The 23222-nt window shown below is 48.3% G+C and overlaps 1 protein-coding gene and 1 long non-coding RNA gene across 5 annotated transcripts in view; one reads left to right on the forward strand and one right to left on the reverse strand.

Moving 5' to 3' along the window:
• The window catches only part of LOC143260274 (uncharacterized), a 75196-nt gene extending 65412 nt beyond the window's left edge, over positions 1–9784 (reverse strand). The window contains exon 1 of the long non-coding RNA XR_013034411.1: positions 9463–9784. This is a non-coding gene — a long non-coding RNA (uncharacterized LOC143260274). The remainder of the gene's footprint in view (positions 1–9462) is intronic.
• The window catches only part of Lar (tyrosine-protein phosphatase Lar), a 515998-nt gene that overhangs the window by 132369 nt on the left and 360407 nt on the right, over positions 1–23222 (forward strand). Inside the window, exons 1-2 of one of the 4 annotated variants that reach the window (XM_076525238.1) lie at positions 8989–9190; positions 12401–12522. In XM_076525238.1, the coding sequence (XP_076381353.1) occupies positions 12485–12522 (38 nt within the window). In that variant the 5' untranslated portion in view covers positions 8989–9190; positions 12401–12484. Of the gene's footprint in view, positions 1–8988; positions 9191–12400; positions 12523–23222 lie in introns of those variants that run through there. The other 3 variants (XM_076525241.1, XM_076525239.1, XM_076525242.1) reach the window with 3 other exon arrangements.

Below are 23222 nucleotides of genomic sequence, written 5' to 3' on the forward strand. Positions count from 1 at the left end.
TGATCGGTTGAAGGAGGATTCTATAAAGTTGTATAGATTTAAATTTGTCAAGGCAGGCAGGCAGGCAACGCGTTGCACACTCTACGATGCGACTGCAGTTCGAACGTCGTTCAACGCTGGAAATAAACAGTCGATGCGACTGGTTTCCTTTTTTGAAGAATAAATTGTGAATGTTAGTTAAGGGGAGGTAAGAAAATGATAAATCTGATCGGTTGAAGGAGGATTCTATGAAGTTCTATAAGTTTAATTTATAAAATTTTAGTTGAATTCGTTAGTTTTATAGATTAATTGGTTTTAAATTGAAGATCGTTCGATAAATTGTGTGGGGGTGCAATCGATAAAATAAGGTTTCATTTAAAATTGACACTCCAGGTATCCATAACCAGAAATTAATACCCTCTTTCATGCAATTTTTATTATTCTTTTTATATTATTTAGCGTTCATTCTACCAGATTAAATTTTATAATAAACGAACTTCTTCGTTCGAGCATATATTATAATAAAAATCGTAGGAAGTTCTAACGAATCCAATCTTGTCGTTGCTATAAAATCACAGTAAATTAAAAATACAGTAAATAAAATACAGTAAATAAAATACAGTAAATTCTCCCCAATTCTCCTTCGACTTGTAAACAAAAATGGACAATAAAAACGAACAAACAACTACAAAAACGAACCGCGAGATTATATTATAATTTTAATATACTTTTAACCCTTTGCATTCGAGTGATGACACTGTGGCACCATTAAAATTGTTACATCGCGTTTCAAGATAATTCTTATATTATAAAACTTTAGATGTAAACAATTGTTAGAAGTCTAATTGTTGTACGAGTCACAAGACAAAATTTTACATGCATAAAATGCACTTCGTCGCATAAAATTTAAATACCATAAGTCAGAAAAATTCATTTAGATTCACAGTTAAAATGGCTTCGAGTGCAAAGAGTTAATACAATATATTAATCAATTTTAATATTGAATAATATTGAATCAAACTGAATCGTATCTCCTCTTCTCAAATTGTCCATACTCAATCCTAGCATCTCGATCAAGGCGAATTCAGTATTAACATTTAGAATTCAGTATCGCATTTAGAACTTTAAATGCATCCTATCGTTAAACGCATCGAATCCTTCCGAGGCTCGCGAATTCTACTTTACGGAGTGTCTGAAACAGATTTCGCCCCCTTCCGTCCCTCGGAGCGTACCCTCCGTCGCTGTCGCGCTGGCCCGTCGACGTCCCGCTGTCCCAGAGACAGTCGTTAACAAGGGACTGCACAGCTAATACCGTAATTCGGGAAACGGTGGAACGCGGCGCGGGATGCGCGTTACGGAGAGGAGAGAGAAAAAAAGGGAAACATTTTACGCTCGCGATCCGGAGCCGTGTACCTCGATTCTCTTCGGTGCTTCGCCGGGAAGAGTACTTCCACTTTCGCGCGAAACTTTCTTCTTTCGTTTCTGTCTCGGAACTTGGTCGAACTCGTGGAACAACGTTACACGAACATCCGGGGAAAAAGTTCTCTTCCAACACCGATCGTCTCACTCTCTCTCTCTCTCTCTCTCACTCTCTCGCTCTCTCCGTGTTCCACACTCGATCGCCGCCGCGTGGCTGCGAATTCCCGTGCACGGGAATTGAGATAAACACACGGACGTGTGTCTGGCCGGGAACTCGCGAGTAACCGCTCTCTCGACCGTTGATTACGGGTATCGGCGCGGTTTTGTTTCCATCGTACGCCGGGCCCCGGTGTTCCCGGCGAGGCCAGGCTCGTATTTTTCGATCTTTCCGCGGCAGAGACACGGCGGCGGCCGCACCGTTTGACCAACAACAACCCAACAACACAGAGGGAGGATCGCCGCCGAGTCCTCCGAAAACGAATAAACGAACTCCCACGAGCGCTCGAGCGAGCCCTCGGCCCGCCGCTTATCCTCGCCCGCGGACGACGCGGACGATCTCTCCCAGCGGTTCGATCGATCCGGGACCCCTTCTATCCCTGATTTCGCCCGCTTCTCCACGGTGATCGAGGTAAACTTACGTCCGTTCCGCGAGCACGTAGCCCAGTTATTTCATCGATGTAAAGAATCCGCCGGCAGTTCGCCGTTGCGGATCCAGCGATCTGGATACTTTACCGATACGAGACGCCGCCATGAATTCTCAAAGAGGTTCTCCCGAGGAACGCACACACGATATCCCCCCGCGCGCGCGCGGCAGATCCCGTCTCGAGCGGATCCCTTTCGAAAAAATTAAAAAGGGAAACGTCCGGTGATCGTGAGCCACGGCCCCGAGTCCGGACACGAATGTTCGATTAATCGAGGGGATGCGGCAGCCGTGTTTCGTTCCTGCTGTATCGTTCACCGGCGCCGGCCAATTCGGTTCGTGTTTTCTTATTCGCAATAACGGAGCGGTGCTCGGCCGACTTCGGAACCGTCGGAACACCTTCGAACCGAAGGTGTCGGATCTCCCGTGGAACGTGTGTTGTTCGGGAATTTGGCACCGTTCTTCGTGATCGTTGCGAGCGTGCTACCGGCCGCCGAAACTCGCCGCTGTACTCGCGCAACCCACGAGAACATAGACCGGGCCGGGAACGTTGCGCAATGCTCGCGCGATTATACGGCAACGTTCCCCGAATATCGCGGCAATTTGAGCACATTGTCAGAAGTTCGCCGGGCCCGGGTCGTGCTAATTGAATTTTCCTGTTAAATTACCTCCGGCCCCGCGGACAATCGATTTCGTCGCCGGAATAACATCAGTCGCTCTTTTACATCTTCGAGCCCGCGGCTTTTACATCTTCGGTTTCGGCGATCGCGCCGCGAAACCGACGCGGGGAGAGGGAATGATTCCGAAAGATGGATCCGGCAACATGCAAAATGGATAGTGATAGAGAGGAAGCCTCGAGCCGCGAAAGAAGAAGCCTCGGAACGTCTGCGCCGCGTTGTTCGTTAAGTAGAGGAAAACGGGGCTCGCGGCGAGCTGGCAATTGTTCTACGAGCAGGTAAACCGTTTCCGAGATGATTGCGGCTCGTTCACGGTTTTCTCTTTTTTGACCGATTCGGTCGTTTCGCCGATTTACACTTCGTCGTTTCTGCTGCGTCGAATTTTTCGCATGTTAAGCGCCGAATATCGGCTCGAAAAATTCGCACAATGTCGAACTCGTTTAATTAATTAAACTTGACGTAACCGAATTTTTACCGAAAATTTTACCTCGGGGAATATTAGGTCGGCTATTTTGTGTTCTACGAATTCTGGGAACAGTCGATTTGTTCGATATATTGCAAGAGAAATAAATTTTAAAAAGCTAGTTAAAAGTTACGCGATAGTGAACGTATTAATGAGCGATCGCAGCACAAGAGGACACGAAGAAATGAACTCTACGTTATTCGTCATCGGCGAATTTGACTGTTACGAAAATTCCAGTGTTTTCGTTCCCCAATTGCTGCATTTTAAATAATTATTGCCCAAATCCTGTTAGTTTATCAGTTCTCAATGTTTTACACGTATTACAGTAATGTCTCTCTAATCGACGCTCAGATTGTCCATAAAAGTGGACAATTTGGGAAGAGGAGATGCGATTATTTGAGCCTCGCACCTCGTTTTTATAATTGTTGACAATCGGCAACTATATAAATGTGCCTCGAGACTCAAAAAATCGTGTCTCCTCATCCCAAATTGTCCATTTTTGTGCGCAATCTGAGCGTCAGTTAGGGGTATTATTGTTACTATATATATATATATATATTATATTTATTATATATATATTATTATATATATTATTATTACTGTACTGGTATATTATTACTGATATATATATTATATTTATTATATATATATATATTATTATATATATTATTATTACTGTACTGGGTATCTTATTAACGAGGATTACCTTGCAAAAAACATTCTGATATCATTCAAATATCGTCGTTCAACGATCGTATAAAATAAAAATCCACTCCACTCGATACTATCATAAATAACAAAATAAATACTAAATAGAAGTAACCACTGATTCAAAATAATAACAAAATATAAAATAATAAAATGAAATTAAAATATAAAATAACAAAATAGATACTAAATAAAAGTAACCACTGATTCGAAGTTCTGCTCAAAAGCGCGCAACCCCTAAAACGCCTAAAAATTCCCCCCTTCAATGATAAGATGTTAAGAAATCGAAACAAACAGCTGCAAACAGTAGGAATTAATCGAACGAATCTGACATTTCGCGTCGGAAAAAGTATTATCAATACCTTTTCCCAAACGTAATAACTATTTCACCGTCGTCTTCGGTTATTATCGGCTCGACGAAACGATCGAACCGATCAAAAAAAAAAGAAAAAAAAACCGCGCGCACGCCGTGCGAACGAGCTGTTAACAAAGCCGGATAACAGCGGTTCGACGGTGTTGCCCGCGGCAACAGAGCTCCAGGTAACAGATCTTTGGCCGTATAACGAGACAAAGTGCATGCCGGACGAGTCTGGTCTGGTCTCGTTTGCGTAGGTCGCGTCGCGTGCATCGAATACCTCGGGGAGAGAAAGAAGAACGTTCGGTGGCGGATGCGACGATAGAGGAGGAAAAGGTGGAGGAGGAGGAGGAAAAGAAGAAGGAGAAGAAGAAGAAAGGTGGAGATAGATAGAGATAGATAGAGGGTCGGAGGGAAACGAGCCAAACAAACTGCCCGGAAGGAGTCTAAAGAACCGTTCGAGATTAAGAATCGACGGCAACTCGTTCGTAATCGCATCTGGGCTTTCGCGATCGATTTACGTCGAATCTCCGGGAAGGTTCCATGGCTTACCCAAAGATTTATCCCGTGGGAAATCAGTTAGTTTCGTTCGTTTGAACGAAACTCGTGGCGATCGAGGAAGCCGAGCGAGCCGGAGCGCGAGTCGGAGCGAGGCCGGGCCTCTCGAACAGCCCCGAATAATCGGTCACCGAACCGTTAAGGTCGATAGCCGATGGTCTACGAAATTTATGTGCACACTTTTCCCCCTCGCAGGCCCCGAGGGAACGAAAACCGGGGACCCCCTAGTTCGCATTCGTCCCCCATCCCGCTCGGGCTCCTTATAAATTCTTATCATTTTAAGGCCGGAATCCCCGCGCAGCTCGCAATCTCTTTACGGCGCGACGCCCGCCGTACGGGAATTCTATTATAAAATGGAGGCGAACGGACCCGTGTATGCATACATCCCGTACAACGAGATCCCGGCCGGGATCCGGCTGGCTGGCGGGCGTGCACGCGCGCAAGAAGCAACAGCTCTAATCAAAACCGAAGCGGAACAACGCACTCGGCGCGCTGCTCGCGGAAATTATTATGTAGCCGGTCCCGTATCGTTGTTTAAATAATTCATCGGATGTCCCGTGCGCGCGCGCGCGCCCGCGCCCGCGTTTACCAGCCAGAAATTTCATGCGGCGTTACATTATGCAGATATTCCAATATTCGCGCTGATATTTCGATACGCCGCGGGTATCGCGTGAAACAATCTCGGGAATCATCAATACCTTATGAGCCAGACAGAAACTAGGAGAAATAACACGACGGGAAAAAAACAAGAGGGAAAGAGAGAAAGAGAAAGAGAGAGAGAGAGAGAGGGAGGGAGAGAGCAAACGCAACACAGAAGGGGATAAAAGAAAGCCATTCGCCGCGGCATTGTTTCGTCATATGTGTCGAGAGAGAGAGAGAGAGAGAGAGAGAGAGAGAGAGAGAGAGAGAGAGAGAGGGAGAGAGAGAGAGAGAGCGTGTACGCAACGTATGCACGTATATCGGATAATGTGTGTACGGGCGTGTATCGGATGAGACATGCAACGCTATGTACGCAATCATATCGACCTGCATGCCGAATGCACGCGACCCGACATCCTCGCACAACAAAATGTTTCTACGCCCGCGTACCGTTACATGCCGCAACAATTTTGTTTTCCCCGTGCCGCGCGGATGCCTATGATTCCGCCGCCGAGCCACGGTTTTTTAAATTTCGGGGATGCGGATCGCGTGTGCCGCCTCCGCGCCGCGATCCGCCGGGCATAAAAAATGGGAATTCCATGCACCGGACGGGGACGAGGGAGAAACGGAGAGGAAAATAGAGGAGAGCAGAGAAACAGAGAAAACGAGAGCGGGCGAGAGAGAGAGAGAGAGAGGACGAAAAAGAGTCCGTCTAAAAGCTCTTCCCTAGTATCGGCCACGCTGGCGCGCAAAAGTTCGCGAAGTAATCAGAAACATGGAAAGAGACCGCTCGGCGTTACGCTCGCGTTTATGCGAGTTTGAAACTCCGCCCCCGTCGTCGTCGTCCTTCCAGAGCCACCCTTCCGTTGTGCCGTCTAAGAGAAAACGAAAACACATCCCCGGGCCCGGGGAGTTGCCGCCGCCGACGCCGCCGCCGCCGCGGCGGGTGTTCCGACCGGTCTTCGTATGAATTATTAGCCTAAGTTGGCGCGCCGGCGGCCGAGTTGTTTTTCACCGGTCCCGTATTTTAATTTCAAAGAACGCCTTAACGCGAATATACGGGAGAGGCCCGTTTGATTTCGGCGGGGTCGCGCCGCGACCAAGATGCATCCCCCGGATGCATCTCATTATAATATTCATAGAAACGGGGCGCGACCCGTCGGAGACGGCGGGCCGCGCAGGGTGCGCGACGTCTCGGAGCGTGCAATAGCGGAAAGTACAGCGGGAGAAACAGGGGTGGTGTGTGTATATGTGTATGTATCGGGGGGCGAGCGGCGGCGACCACCGCGGCGCAGCGTTCTCCGCGCCCTGCCGAAATTGTTGACAGTAATTAACCGTGCTATGCGAGACTGAAACAGAAGCTGGAAGTCACCGAACTTCGTTCGAGAGTTCGTTAAGGAAGTTAGCTTGCTTCCGTATGGCAGCGGGATAACCAAACTCGCGTAACGACTCTTAACGCGATGGCCGCCGCATAACGAACGGAAAATTCCCGGCGCCCGAAGAACACGTATCCCGGCGACGCTTGCTCACAATTTGTCCGCGCGACGTCTGACATACGTTATGCGTCGGGAACTTGCGATTAGAGTTGGACGTCCCGGCGCCCAACTTGCTCCGTGGCAAATGGCCGTCTTTAAGTGTCGCGCTCCCACGCGAAATTCGGATGCGCGCGATCGATTGCGGCGGACGTTCCCGAGGGTGCACAATGCACCGCGGAAAAGACACCGCGCCGCTCCCATCCCCCGGTTCGTTGCCGTATTTATACGAGGGGCGACCGAATTCTCGGCGACCCCGGATTGTTATTCGTCGGATTTTTATTCGGCCGCGGTGTCGGCTTTGTTTTGTCGTCGAAGCGACGGAAGCGTCGAGAAATCGAGGCTCGTCGTTGCAACGACATTTTCTTGCGAAATTGTCACGGTTCGACGCTGCGACCGCCGAGCGCTGCAAGGTGGCTCGCGCTTCGTCGGAACGACGGGATTGGAATTTGTTTAGACCTCGCCCAACTCTTTGTTTTTTCGCAGAGCTCTCTGCGAAATTGTTCAACGCGATTGTGGATACAATTTTGTTTGCATAACTCCGTGCTCGGTGGTTGTTCGTGGCGCGCGCGCGAGATACGTGACTCTTATTCTGCGTTGTGTAATTAGACTGCGGATCTGATGCATTTATGGAGGGAAGAGGGGTGAAGCGGAGAAAGAAGTGCGAAGAGAATCGGAGGTATGAGAGAATCTCGTTGCAATGTTTTTGAAATTGTCGAGACTGTTGAAAGAGGAAGTAAATTTTTACTCGTACGTTTTACTCCTGTTGTTTCGTAGAATAAAATGAAGAAAATTCGTTAAACCCTTAATGCACAGCTTTTTTTAAAAAGGCCGGCCAGAAAAAGTCAATTTTTTTAAATGTAAAAATACACAATTTAAAACGTTGTCTTGGCAAGAAAATTACAAAAATACAAAAATAATCAAAATTTTTATTGCAATTCTAATTTTCACAGAATATTACTATTATTATTATTATTATTATTATATTTTATTTTACATTATATTTTAGTAAAATATATATTGAAAAATTAGCGAATCAGAATCTGAATATGAATACGCTGTCGGAAAGCGGCTCACAAGGAAGAGATAAGTCGTGAGTGATAAGTAGAAAAAGGATATATTTTATACTTGAATAAGTAAGTGTTATATAGCTTTACAATCCCATGTAAATGATAAATATCAATAAAACGATTGTTCTTTTTTGCTTTCACATTGTTATTTTCAATTCTCGATTGCATTCGAGCGTGAAAAATTATGGCAACATAAAGTACAACGCCGCTCGAATTATCTCGAGTGTGCACAGTTTGGCCAGTTTTGCGCGCTCGAGCTAACTCGAGCGTGCACGTTAAGGGGTTAATTTCAACGGATTACAAATTGAAACGTACGAGAGCGACTGATTAAAAATCGGCCGCGCCTTCGACCCTTCGGAAACGCTCGCTAAAAGGGTGGCCCCGAAAGGAGAAATTCGTATGCCGCGGCGTACCGTAATTAATTTAGCATTGTTGGGTTACATGAGCGAGTGCAACGCGCATTTAACAAGATGCGTGACGGTAGTTTAACGCGCTGCCGGACACGCACTACATTTGATGCGGCAAATTGGAATTACACGCACGCGACGAGTAAACAATATTAATTTAATTACTGCCGTTTGTTTATACGATAAAACCATTATATATAATCTATATAACGACAACGGCCGGCGGAGTGGTTGATACGGAAGTTGATACGCGCGGCGGTCCGGCGCGCGCTTTCAAACGCGCCGAACCGCCTGCAGGAAAGTTTAAAGCGTTTAAACGGGGACCCGGGTGTCGGCGAACGGTTTTCATGAAATATTAATACGGAATTTCATAAATACGCGCGGGGTGGTTTTTCGATGATTCCGACAGAAACGGACATCGACGCGCCATCTGCCGGCGCGCCGCCGAAACGATCGAATCTCGCGCCGCCGGCTCGTACTGCGCGCGGGTAAACCGTGCTCGTTCCGCGGCTCGCCGCGAGATGTCGGGAGTGGCCGTGCGAAGGCAACATGGCCGCCCAGTATTAACACCGCTATGGCGAGTTTCTTGTCAGTTTCTTAAATTCTTGCCTTTTTTATACGATTTACACGAGTTTTTCTAAGATCAGTGCGCAACGAACGAACGTGGTGTAACCGAATTAACGATGTAACGACACCGTACGGCGGTCAACGGTCCAACGAGCCCGGCGAATGCGAGAATTGTGGTAAGTGTTTTGCCCCCGTGCCCGTGCGTAATCGTTTGTTCTGCCTTTCCACCGTCGCCCTCCAAACAAGGGGCCAATCAATTTGTTTACACAGCGTACCGAATTAATTGCGCATCGCCGGCCCCGCGAAAACGTAACGTCGTCGGCCGTGAGCTCCGCTCGGAACACGTCGGGCTCCCGTTGCGTTCCGCACACGGGAAACATTCCGAGAGGAAGCATGCGTCGCGTGTTACTCGACCGCGTCACTATAGTATCTAACCTCTCTCACATACCTCGACACGCTTTTCTCTTCCTCGGTTTTCGAACATCGCTGCGTCCGTTGTCGTTCCTCCCGTTGGCATTTTCAACGAAGCGGTCCCCGGCTGTCCACACGACGAAATTCCATCGTGAAACTTCATTTCATCGGACACAACCGTGTCCGCGATATACTGTCACCGCTCGCCGCGACTCGCATACAACCGTTACGCCAACACCGCCGCCGTGTTTTCCTTCGATTCTCGGTCGAACTTATCGCGAGCATTAAGTATCGATTTTTCTCGCGGAATCAAAATCGTGTGTTCCGTGTTCCGTTCAATTACTTTCAACGGCACCGTGAAAAATGGTCGCGCGCTCCGAATTTATCTTCTCTCCCCTTTACGGGACAGCTTGACGAGTTGTGCTGGTAAACAAAAAACTTTCTATTTTACCGGGAAAACCTGTTATTTATTCTGCGACAGAAGGCGGGGGTGCGGCCGAAGTATAAATCGTGTGTATGTTATTGAAATTATTTCCAGCCCGATTCTGGCCCGGCAGAGTGGCTCACGGATGTCGCTGTTTGTTATAAACATTCGATTGTTTATCGTGGCGGCCGGTAACTGTATCGATTATTCGAATTGTTTTTTGGACTTAACGAGGCCGGTAACGGTAAATGAATTCCTGTTTATTGGGAATACATTATTGGGGATCATCTTTTCGAGAGCAGCATTTTATTCGTGATACTCGTATAATATTGTTTGTGATTATAGCGAATTCTTCGCGATTCGCTCCGAAACAAAAATGGACCATTTCGGAAGAGGATTATTCGAGCCTCGCATCTCGTTTTCACAATTGAGCCGTTTATTTTGAAAGTGGCATAAGTCACTTTATCGCGATGAAAAGTGGTGATTTTTTTAATGTTTATAGGAAATTATTTATACTGAGAAAAATATCAGTATCCTGAGATCACAAATTTGTATTTGATTATCGTTTATTATTATATTATATATTATTATATATATATTATATTATTATATTATATTATATTATATTATTATATTATATATTATATTTATTATTATCGTTTACTTGTGTAAATCTTCTCGAAAGTTAGCATCCATATTTTTAAACATGTTCAAACGCAAACCCTTAAATATATCGACTTAAAAACAAAATGACTTATGCCACTTTCAAAATAAACGGCTCAATTGCTGACTATAGGCAACTATTAACCCTTTGCACTCGAGTGGTGACCCCGAGGCACCATTAAGATTTGTTATATCACGTTCTCAGATAATGCTTATATTAACAAAGTTAAGATTTAACTATTGAGCGAGTCGCAAGAGTCAATTTCATATGCATAAAATGCACTTTGTTGTATAAAATAAGAATGTTATAAGTCGGAAAAATTATTTTAAGATCTACAGTTAAGATAGCTTCGAGCGCAAAGGGTTAAGGGTTAAAATGACCCGCGAGGCTCGAATATTCGTACGTCTACTTCTTAAATTGTTCATTTTTATATGCAAACCGCGGATCAATTAGGGTGAATTTACTATATTTTTAATACGCCTTATTTTGAAAGTGGCATAAGTCGCTTTGTTTTTAAGTCGATATATTTAAGGGTGTGCGTTTGAACACGTTTAAAAATATGGATATTATTTTTCTCAGTATAAATAATTTCGTACAAACATTAAAAAATCACCACTTTTCATTACGGTAAAGTGACTTATGCCACTTTCAAAATAAACGACTCATATATCACGTTTCTTGCTCGACCGAGCGAAAGAGGGGTGGGGGAGGGATAAATGACTTCCTTCGTTTCAGACGCGAACGTGAAATAATTTACTGCGTGTCCCCCAAAACGTACAACAAATTACAGATTGATTGTTAAAGTAACGCTTGTAATACGGTTTACAATCGGCCACTTATTCGACAAACACGTTCGCCGCGGAAGTAATATTTTGCAGGTCCGCGAGCACCACGTGATTTATTTCATGTTCCTCTAGCGTGCGACAAATATTAATGAACTGTTATAATTATCCGCATAATAATTCACGCATCGGCAAGTGGTCCGGTAAACATTTCATAGTAAACATTCGTTCATTTATCGTTTATGTATCTCGCGTATTCCCGCAGGGGGGGGGGGGGAGGGGTCCCAGGTATGTATGTACGTATGTATGAACATGGTTTATTAAAATTGCACTGTAGACTGTAGATAAAATAATTTGGTCGTTTAACGAACCCTGTGCGCTCATTACACGTTACGTTGCATTATTTTAACGACACAATAAAGCATCGCCGCGAAAACAATTTGTCTTGCAGCTCTCGTTTTTCCTCCCCCCTCGCCCCTCCCTTTCCGCCGGGCCAGACTATTAAATAATAAACAAGAACTTACGGAGTTATCCAGCGGCGAGCGTGTAATTATTCATCGCGTCTCAAAGTTCGCGGGACCCGCGGACCTATAATAAATGATACGAGATTTATACGTTGCACCGGGGAAAGAAAGTTGATTCCGGGCCACCTTTCCGTCGAGCGATCCTTTTGCCCCGCCGTTTAGGCGAGTAACGTTCATTAGGATAATCGCTGGCCGAAGCCGGCCGCCGGTTAATTTAACCCTTTATTTCAACTGTTTTTAAATCAACTGTAAATCTGAAATAATTTTTCTGACTTACAGTATTTTTATTTTGCATGACAAAGTGCATTTTATGCACATGAGATTGACTCATGCGACTCACACAACGGTTATGCTCTTAACAAATCTTTTTAAATCTAGACTTTTTGTTAATGTAAACATTTTATTTTAGAACGTGACATCGTAAATTTTAATGGTGCCTCAGAGTCACCACTCGAGTGCAAAGGGTTAACTCTCGCGGATCGCGCGAACAGCGCGCGGTCGCGCGCGCGCGAAATTACGAAATAAAAAACAAAACGAATCCATCGAAAGTGTTTAATCTTGTTTCGTATGTTTGCTTGCAGAACGAGCTTTAAAAAAAAAGGATCGACCCCGTGGGAGAGAGAGAGACACACAGGTGCGTACCAACGCAGCCGTCCCAAGAGGGAATGCTCGAATACGTTCAGACAGAATTCGCAGGACAAACGTATGTTTTCATTTCCGTTGTATTCTCGATTCGTTCGCCTATCACGCGTGTATTCGGCAACGCGCGCCGCGACCAGCGATTCCATCGGCGCGGCCGAGCTCCGATTCCGAAGATCCGGCTAATTAGCCGCGTTGCACTTTGTTCAGCGACCGTTCCCCGCGTTTCGCATTGTTGCGAACCAGCCGGAACACGATGCGCCGTCGAAACGATGCCGTCGAAAGTTTATCGAAATTTCATAAATAGACCGCGGGATTTACGCGCGTTCGCAGCGTGTACGGGCGCCGCCGCCGCCGTCGCAGCAGACGGGAATTCCGCGTTCGTTAAACGGGCCGAATAAAGTTTAATGAGCTTTTTATTTTGTTCGGAAGTTGACGGGTCTCTTAATAGAGCAAACAAGTTTCCGCTTGATTCCGCTTTCTGTAAATTGATCCGCGCTGAAAGTCCACGTCCGTTTAAACAACCGCGCCGCGCCGCGTCGGCTAATGAAATTTTTTAATTTATTCGCAACGCCGCCAGAACTTCCGCGATCGGGGAACAGAGGTTTTTGTTTCGCCCGCGCATCCGCGCGCGACGCGCGCTATAATAACCGGCGATAAACGTTCGTCACGATGCATTCTTTCCAGCGGATAACGTCGCCGATTGTCGGCCACCGAGCGCCGTCATTTACTATCGAACGTGTTTTCTCTCGCGAACGATGTCTCTATTGCGCGATATTGGACGGATATCTCGCACAATGGCTCGACGTCGATGAAGTATTACCGTCGCTATCCGTTCCGTTGTTCCGCGGGACGCGTTGCCGAATACCGTTGAAATTTTCCGTCGGTCGATTCGGCTTTTTTTTCCGTCGGAGAACGCCCGCTTCGTCGCTGCCGAATTTAAAGGAGAGCACGTCTCCTCGGCGAAACAGCGAAACCTCGACGTATCGCGGATTTTTAATCGCTCGAGCAAGAAAAGCATCGAGCACGTGGCGTTCTCCGCGCCACTTTCTCCCCCATTGTTTCCTCATTTTTCTTCGCAGCTCGGTTTTTCAGTTTCGTACACACACGCGCGCAACGCGGCACCGGACGCGTTTATCCTTTCGGCGTACTAGAATTTAAGAGAGCCACACGCCCACGAAACTCCCTAATTAACATTCTCGTCCGCCGTTCATTCACCGTTCCCTCCACTTTTAATTACGCTTAATTTACTCCCCGTACACGTGACTTTTCATACCGCTAATTCGATCCCCCGCACCTGCGACTTTTAAGAGTAACACAAGCGAACTATTAACAGCCGCCCCTCGCCCCTGATTCTCGAGCAGCGCGATTTAACGTCGCCGGATAGTAATTAACCCCGTGATCACCCTCACCGACGACCTATCTCCGGCGAAATTCACGCCACGAAATCAACGCCTTTTACCGAAGATTCGCGCGTTCCCGCTGATAAAACGCCTCGTCGAAAGCGAATCCGATCGGCTTCGGAAACATTTCGCGAGGCTCTCGCGAAACGTCTCCCTGTGCTCTCTATCTCGTTACCGACGCCCGTTCTTCAACCCCCCTGTTTTACCATCGTTCGCACCCTTAACGGCGCGCAAGGTAAGTCCGTTACCGACGCGACCCGGATTGCCTCGAATGCCGACGATTCCGAGGCCGCGAATAGCGAAAGGTCGCGTTCCCCGCTGTAGATCAGCGTCCGTTTTACCGACAGCGACCAGCGTCGCGATCTTCCGCACCATGCCTGGATCACGGGGGACCCTGGGGGATCTAGGAGATCCGCGCGCGGAGTACCGTTCGTCGTTACGAGATACGGAATCGTGCCGACCGTCGAGACCCTAGAGAAACGTTCGTTAGGGGATGGTATCGGTGATCGATGGGACGGATAATCGCGCCGAATCGGGAACAATGATCGAGCCGCAAGTGGCAGTAGCAATAACGATGAACAGCAACAAAGCGAATTTCCCAAAGGCAATGTACTCCCGAGCAACTTATCCGGCTCGATATCGGGGCCGGCCCGCGAGTACTTAGCCTGATGAATCCGTTTCGATTGCGACCGTGCCCGACGCGTACAGATGAAATTGACCGTCTGCGCAAATATTTGCACGTAGATTGCGCGGCACGCGAATTCGATAGATTAAAAAACAATCGAGCCACTGACCAGAAACCGAGGAGGAGCGCGCGCGCAAGAGAGAGAGAGAGGCGGAGGATCGTTCCTCCATCGGCTAATCACATTTCCCGCGAATCGATTCCTTTTTTTTCCCTCCCTCGCCTCTCCCACCCCGTCCCTCGTTCCGTTGTTGTTGTTGTTGTTGTTTTATAACCGCGCGCATGAATATGCAGCGTGTCGCGACAATCATGGCGCGGTGATCGGCGGGGCGGGGGATAATATTTCGCGGAGGGGCGGAAGAGTAATGAAATTTGTCCGTAGCCGGGCTTTGTAGTCGAAGAACGCAACGAAATTCGGCAATTCGCTCGATAGGCACGCGCCGGTGGTTACAATAAATAGAATCGGCGCCGTAATGATCGGACACGTCGACCCGTGCCATTCGCGTTCCGGGCTCGGCCCCGAACACGATATCCCCCCGCCCCGCCGTCGTTTCTATGAAACAATTTCGCTTCATAGTTTCGGCTCACTTTTGCGCGAGGAACTAGTAGCCACGCCACGGTGTAACGCGATTGCCGGGCGCGCACGGCCTTTGCCGAGCACCCTATGAAAGGAATCCGGTGTATCGAGAACAAGGGTGGCCAGTGACGTTTGCCGAGCCCCCTCCCTCCCCGTGTATGGTTAAAGAGAGAAAACACCGCGGCCGGGCCGACGGAAAAGCTCGAATCAAAGCCGCGGACGAGGGGGGGGAGGAGGAGGCTGGTTCGACTCGTGCTCGAAGCGCGTTCGTTCACACGCGAGCAAACTTCTGATCACGCGCGCTCACATATTATTTTTAATCGCTCGATATCGTGTCCAAATGGCCGTGCCGCGGCCTCCGACCCGCCGTAATTGGATTACAGTTCTTTTTGCTCCCTTCTACACAGACATCCATCCCATTACCCACCCCCCTCCGTCGCCGTGTCACGCTCGAATTCAGACATCGGTTTCGTTAATTCGGTGACCCCCGCCCCGGCCGACCCCCCAGTTTCCTTTATACCCCCGAAGGAGATGTTTTCCATCGATCGATAGGCCCTCGACACGAGTGTCCCGGGCGCTTCTCGAACGTTAAAACTGAATTACTCTCTGGAACACGCGTGCAACTTTCAGCCCCCGCGTATCCGCGCTTTTCAGTACGATCTCGTTCTTTTTTTCTCTCTCTCTCTCGTTTCATCGCCGCGGACGCGAAACCCTCCGAGAATTTTTCCGCGGAAAGCCGCGTGGTACTCTTTCGATGCTTGCCAGTGTGTTGGCACATAACTGTTGCGAAGGAAAACAGAAAATTTATTTGCGTTCTCGACCTGTTACCCGTTTCTCGGTTTAATTCCGTTTTCATCGAAACCACCTGGCTGTATCGCGACACACCTCTGCAAGGATCTTTGCGCGGAAAGTGTAGTAAATTCTCTCGAAATTTCCTTCAAGAAAATGTAGCGAGGTACGGTCAATTCTTCCTAATTTTCTCCTTCAAATTCTAATTAAACAATGGACAATTTCGGGAGAGCAGGTTGCGATTACTGTAATGTCTCCCTAACTGATGCTTAAAAATGGACAAATTGGGAGCAGGAGATACGATTATTCGAGTTTTGCGGTTCGTTTTTATAGTTACGAATTGTTAGTAATTATAAAAACGAGTTGCAAGGCTCGGACAATCGTATCTCCTTTTCTCAAATTGTCCATTTTTGTGTCTCGATCTGAGCGTCAGTTAGGGAGACGTTACTGTATTCGAGTCTCGCGGCTTATTTTTACGGTCGCCTATTGTCAGCAATTAAAAACTGAAGTGCAAGGCTTGAATAATCGTGTCCCCTCTTCCTAAATTATCCATTTTTGTGCCTCGATCTGAGCGTCAGTTAAAGAGACATTACTGTATTCGAGTCTCGCGGCTTATGTTTACGGTCGTCTACTGTCAGCAATTAAAAACTGAAGTGCAAGGCTTGAATAATCGTGTCCCCTCTTCCTAAATTATCCATTTTTGTGCCTCGATCTGAGCGTCAGTTAAAGAGACATTACTGTATTCGAGTCTCGCGGCTTATGTTTACGGTCGTCTACTGTCAGCAATTAAAAAACGAAGTGCAAGGCTCGAATAATCGTGTCCCCTCTTCCTAAATTATCCATTTTTGTGCGCGATCCTCGTGGCTCATTTTTATGGTCAACAATTAAAAAATACGGTGCAAGGCTCGAATAACCGTCTTTCCTCTTCCCAAATTGTCCACCTTTGTTTACAAGCTGCAGAAAAATTAGGGAGAATTTCCTATCCCCTCCTACATTTCTCAGAAAGCATAGAATAATGATCGTCCAACCCCTTGCCGCCGCTCCCATTTATTAACATCCGGTCGAGGTTTATGGTCGCGCGGGAAAGCTTGACTAAGCTATTGCATGATATAGGGAGTACAGTGCTCAGCGTACGAAGCACAGAACTCAATTGATATTCCGATATATCAATTCGAATAAATCCCGAGCGCCTTGTAGAAGGAGCGTTATCTTCGCCGCCGGGTTAAAGAAACATGGCGCCAATCTGTAGCAGGTTGTTGCAGGACCGCGAACTCGTCGCGTATCGCGGACACCACCCTCTTCCTTTCCGCTTATCGATCAGGGTGAAAACAATTCGACGTTCTCGACCGATCACCCGACGCGCCTCGTTCGCGTGGCACGCACCCAGGGGTTGAATAGGCGCGACACGGGGTTAACGGGGCGCGCTCGTTTCTCCCGGACAATTTCGGGATCCCTTTAATAGAGAGATAGTTGCTCCGGGTCGCCGGTGTTCATCTTGTTGCCGGAATTCGTCGGTGGCGAGGCTCGGCCACCGGGGCAAAAAGAACAGCAAAGGGTGAAAAGTAACTGACCGCAAAAGCGACGGCGCCGGGGTTTTTTCTCCGTTCGCGGCGGTCCTTTTGCGGAAGGCCCCATTCGTTCATTAGACCGGAGCCGTCGCGTCGGCCGAACCTCTGCGCATCCCTCGGCTCCCCTAACCGCACCCTACGATCTTTTCTTTCCTTTTCTTTTCTTTTCTTTTCTTTTCGTTTCGTTTCGTTTCGTTTCGTTTCGTTCGCTCGTCTTCCGGCTCCGCGTCGGTCCCGGCAACGCGATTCCGATATTTCATACGCGGAAGGGGGGTGGGGTCGAGAGCTCGCCGAGTTGTGCGCCGCGTTTTTAATGAAATGCGTCAGGTTTCGCGGACTCATCCCGCCGTGCCGCGCCGAGCCGAGCCGCGGCGCGCCGCGTCGAGCTGAAAAATGATTAGACCTGTTACGCGAGCGCGGACCAAGTTGCGAACATGATCCGGAATCCGGCCTGAGCCGAATTGCTCGGCGGATGCGTGCCGGTCGCGGGCGACTCGTTAACGTTTTCGTCGGCGAGAAAAGGAACGAACAGAACGAGCCCGCGACGCGGAATAAACGAACGACGACTGCTTGTCGGCCGGCGGAGTTAGGGTGGTTTAACGACTTTAATGAGCCCGCGATTACGTCGGCCGCAGTCACGCCGGTTTAACAGGCGATAAATAAAGCGCGGACAGGAGCGCGTCGGGCAACATGCGACCGCGTTCTTTCCCGCGGCGAGATTTCGTCGGCCCTTTGTCTCCTCCGTCTGGCCCCATTGTCTTCCGCGGGTCCTCGGAGCGCGCTTTAGCCGCGCAACGTTGTTATCTTCCAGGAATTAATATACACGAAAGACCGGGGATTATTTCTGGCTGTACAGCGCCGTACGAAATCCTGGCGATCGTTGCTGCATTTTAACTCTTGATAAATTTCACCGTTCCCGTTCGACGAATAAAATGCCGGCTTTCTTCTGAATAGTAATGCGCATCAATAACACAACGCGAGTCTCTCTCTCTCTCTCTCTCTCACTCTCTGTATCCCTTGAATAATTTGCGGGAACATGTTTTTGCGGAGTTTTAATTACAAAACCGGGGTGATACGCGGGTCGGGGGGATACCGTTTGCGGGATTAAAATTTCATATTTTCGTCTGTCAGGTTGATGGAGCCGGAAACAAAAATCTGCGGGAAATAATTGAGGGGAACCCGCCAAGGGACGGGGTGGGGGATTTTAGACGCGGCTTTTGCGGACCGCCGGAGCTATTTGTAGTTACGGTAACTGGAGAATTGTTGATCCGACAGGGGGGAGAGCAGCATGTATTCTCCGTGCCCTCTATCGATCCCGAATTTTCGACCGGCGGTATGTATATTTAATTGCGTAATGCGAAGTACACCATAATAGCTAAATAAACGCTCGGCGGAAGGAGACCCGGGAATGCGGGGAAGGGAGTTATCGCGGAGCAAAGGATAAAGGGACGGGAGATTCCGTGCCCGTGATATTTTAGGGAAACGCCGGGAGATCCGAAGTACGTACACTCGCGAATTGCGGTGGAACCTGAACCAAGCCACGGCATAACTACTGCCCGAGGCTGATGCTTCGCCACCGGGTTCGGGTTCCTGGGTTTGCCAAGGGAAATCCCGCCTCCTTTCCACCCTCCTCCTCTCGCTCTTCTGGCAACCCTCTTACCTCTTAGGGCCTCGTCTCGTTGTCACCGACGTTTGCCTCTCACCTTGCCTCCTCGAGAGAGCTGCTTAAGTTCCTCGTTCTTTCTTGATCCGCTGCTACTCTCTCTCTCTCTCTCTCTCTCCCTCTCTCTTCCGTCTCGCCTCTTGTCCCCTCCGGCTGCTGGCGGTCGTCTCGCGACTTTTCCTTGCGGGGGATAGCGCCACTAATTAATTAAGAACGCTCGAGAGAAACGGGGATTCCGAGACAACCGACGAGATGAAATATTCGACGAAGTTTGCTCATTTTTCATGGGCCGCGGCGATGCCACGCGACGCCGCGCCCCAACGAGATATCGCGTTTTAAAGATGTATGTGTCGTTGGCCCCTCGATTTTTCGACGGCGTAGGCGCCAGCAAAATTCAATTACTCGGTTCTAATTAGCGTCTCGCCGACGGGACTCGTATTCTACAGGTGAACTCGCGGGCCGACGATTCATCACTTTGAACGCACGTTCCTCGAACCGTGTGCCGGATATTAAAACGAACCAAAGCGCGTATAGTAGGCGCGAGCTGACTGTATCGCGTGCATTTTTTTTCAAAATTTTCGGTCGTTTGTTGGACGTGCAAATTGATTTCCTAGAGCCGGTTCCTGAAAAGAGACAAACTCCTCGAGTGTTACAACCCTTAAGTTTGTTAGCATGCTTCTCGAATACTACACCAGCTACCGGAACGAACCAAAGTGCATAGGGTAGATGCAAGCCAACTCTATCGCATGCATTTTTTTCAAAATTTTCGGTCGCTCGTTGGGCGTTCAAATTGACGATTTCCTAGAGCCGGTTCCTGGAAAGAGACAAACTCCTCGAGTGTTACAACCCTTGACTTTGTTAGCATGTTACTCGAATACTACACTAGCTATTAAAATGAACCAAAGTGCATACGGTAGATACAAGCTAACTCTATCGCGTTCATTTTTTTCAAAATTTTCGGTCGCTCGTTGGGGCTGCAAATTGACACTTTCCTAGTACCGGTTTCTGAAAAGAGACAAACTCCTCGAGTATTACAACTCTTAACTTTGTCAGCATGTTTCTCGAACATTACACTAGCTATCACAACGAACCAAAGTGCATACGGTAGATACAAGCCAACTGTATCGCGTACATTTTCTCCAAAATTTTCGGTCGCTCGTTAACGGTCGGGAAAAAATAATCACCCATCGCCGGTTTCTGAAAAACAGTTGAGGAACGAACGTGGCATTAAAAATAACAACAATCGCTGATTATTCCATCACGTACCTGTATAAAATCGATCGGGAAACGAGCGTAGACGAGGCAGACCTTGTCCACGTTGATTGTCTCCCGTTTCCCAAGCCCTGATAGAAGGCAGAGCGCGGTGGTTACGGTTGTCGAATCGCGGGAAAGAAAGCGGCTCGCGTTTGCGGTGGAAACCAGCCGACACACCCGATTTCATTACTGTCACTTAAAGGGTAAGCCGAGCTTAAACCCTGCTCCACGCGATCGTACACTCGGCGCATTAACGTTGAAACGGGGTTGTAGCAGCCGGGATCCGAACGATACGAGCGGAAATACATCTTAGTTTGTTCGACGCGTTCCAAAGGCGAGCAAAATTAAACGCGGGGGTGAGAGAGAAGCAGTCGGATGCCGTGGAGAGGGTGGCCAGAGCCAGAGCGAGCTCTCTTTCCGTTTCTTTATCGCGGCTCGCCCCGGAGAGAAGCGTCGATACGGTTCTTCCCCGGGCCGGGAAACTTCTCGGACGAATCGAATGAAATCCAAGTAGTACTCGCGTACCACTTTCCACCGCGCGGAAATCTGTTATTGGGAAACTTTACACGGTACTTGTTGATATAGGACCATGATCAAGGGGCGAATTATTAAGCACTCGTTCCGGGACGAAAGTTGCCGGGGCGAGGACGTTAAGCGAGTCTCCGGCCGCGCCATATATTTCGCTTAATCGATTTCCCACCGTAATAGGGAATAAACGAGATTCGGAACGAATTCGTATTCCGACTGGCGCCGCGAACTTCTCGCAAGGACCCGTTAAACCGTCTCGCGAAACTTGCCCCCGTTCGAATGGAAGAATTTGCACGTACGGTCGGCGACGCAGTCCTTCGCGAGATACTCTCACCTTTCCTTCCACTCTCTCTCCCCTCTGTCTCCCTCTTTTTTTCCTTTCTCTCACTCTCTCTCTTTTCTCCTTTCTCTCACTCTCTCTCTCTTTTCTCCTCCCTCTCTCTCTCCCTCTCTGTCTCTCTCCCACCGCAGCGACTTAGGCGCCAGAAAAAGAAGGCGTTCCCAGCGGCGCGAACTTCTCGAGTTTTATCAGGCTCGCGGTAAAAATGTTCCACGAAAACGGCGGCGCTGATCCCCGCGCGTGCTCTATCGCGGCTCCGCGGGAAAATCGGGGTCTAATTTACGCGTTGCAGTCGCGCGCCGCTCGCGATACAACGCGTGAATTATGCGTTCCGAGTGTTCCCGTTAAGTAGGACAACGGGGGCGAAAAGTTCGGCCCAGAGTGGGTCGGGTCGGGGAAGATTTCGAGTTACGAAACCGATCGATCGCGGGCCGGACATTGCGAGCGCTGTCCACCGAGTGAACAATGGACATTAGCCCTGATTAGGACATGCAACTGACACCGTATACGTAATCTGCTCTGTATTCCTGGAGGGCAGAGAAGGCGGAGAGAGAGAGAGAGAACGAGAGCGAGCGAACGAGCTTCCGAGAGAGAGAGAGAGAGAGAGAGAGAGAGAGAGAGAGAGAGAGAGTCGGTTCATGGTGATCCAAGGACCTGGTTCCATAATGGTATTAGTGCGACGGCAGCGCTCACGGTAGAACGCCCAGAGACCATGCAATCATTGGCACGCGAGAGCGCGCCCTGTTACTGCCGGCGATAAGGACTACAATCGGCCCGGCGACTCGACCACTGTTCCCGATGCTTTCCACCCCCGACACCCTGGAAATAGTCAGCCCGAGAACCGCCTAAAGGATTCTTCCGAGCCGCGGAAACGTTTGCCGCGCCGCACCGCGCCGCGAGGATGCCGAAAGAGACGCTCGGGCCGACTGGAATTTCACTTACCGGCGCGCCCGCGCCGAATCGACGGCACACTCCGATGTAATAGGACGTCGGACGAGGGTGCTGAAACACGTACGTCGACCAACTTGATGCGATTTACCGCCCGGAGCTACGCCGCCGATCGAATCGATTTTTCGGAGCCGGCTCCTTCCGCTCGCGACTTTCCCTCGCTGAAACGATGCGCTCCGCTCCGCTGCGGAAATATCGTCTCTGCTTCGTCGAATCCGGTCTACGAGTCTAGTGGACGTCAAAACAGTTCGGTTAAACGGTGTCACAGGGATCGAGAAAATTCGCGCAGGTCCTGCGTTGGTCGCGACAGGAGCGAAATCGGCGCTTCCTTCTGTCTAGATTTACGGAGAAGGGTGTTTAGGTGTCGGAGATCGATTGCTTCGGTTCTTAGATGTCTCGTAGAGGATCGAACTTGATTTAAATTTCATTGAAATTTCTCATCCGAATGGCTGAGTAACGTTCTTTTTGTCGGTTATGCTTATCACGGGAGAAACTACCCCTAATTAATTTATTAAATGTATTTTTGAGAGACTTGAAATCTGCACGACGATTCATATCGTCTTGAATAATATGCTAATTTGTAATGCTAAGAATAATATGGTAAGAATAATGTGCTCGAATTTTATGCTAATGAATGAAATAAATTAGTGGCATTATGACGCACACCCCGAAGTAAAAGTTATTTCTTGAAAATCGCTATAATTAAATATATAGTCAAGTTTCACACTGATTTTTCAGCCAATCTTAAGCTGTCATTCGCGCATCCTCTTTATAAACTTCGAAGGGTGATTCCGCCCCCTAAATCGAAAACGGTTCAATATGAAAAACGCGTCTCTTATTCTTCGCTGATCAATAACAAACGAAATCTATATGCAATATACAGGGTCTCCCAAAATTATGGTATTTCCGGGAAATGTGGGCTTCCTGAGATCATTCGAAGCAACTTTCTCCTTTACAAAAATGTTCTCCGAGGCATCGTTAACGAGTTATCAACGAAAAACACCGACCAATG

This window comes from Megalopta genalis, chromosome 11, assembly GCF_051020955.1.
Source record: "Megalopta genalis isolate 19385.01 chromosome 11, iyMegGena1_principal, whole genome shotgun sequence".
NCBI classification, from domain to species: domain Eukaryota; kingdom Metazoa; phylum Arthropoda; class Insecta; order Hymenoptera; family Halictidae; genus Megalopta; species Megalopta genalis.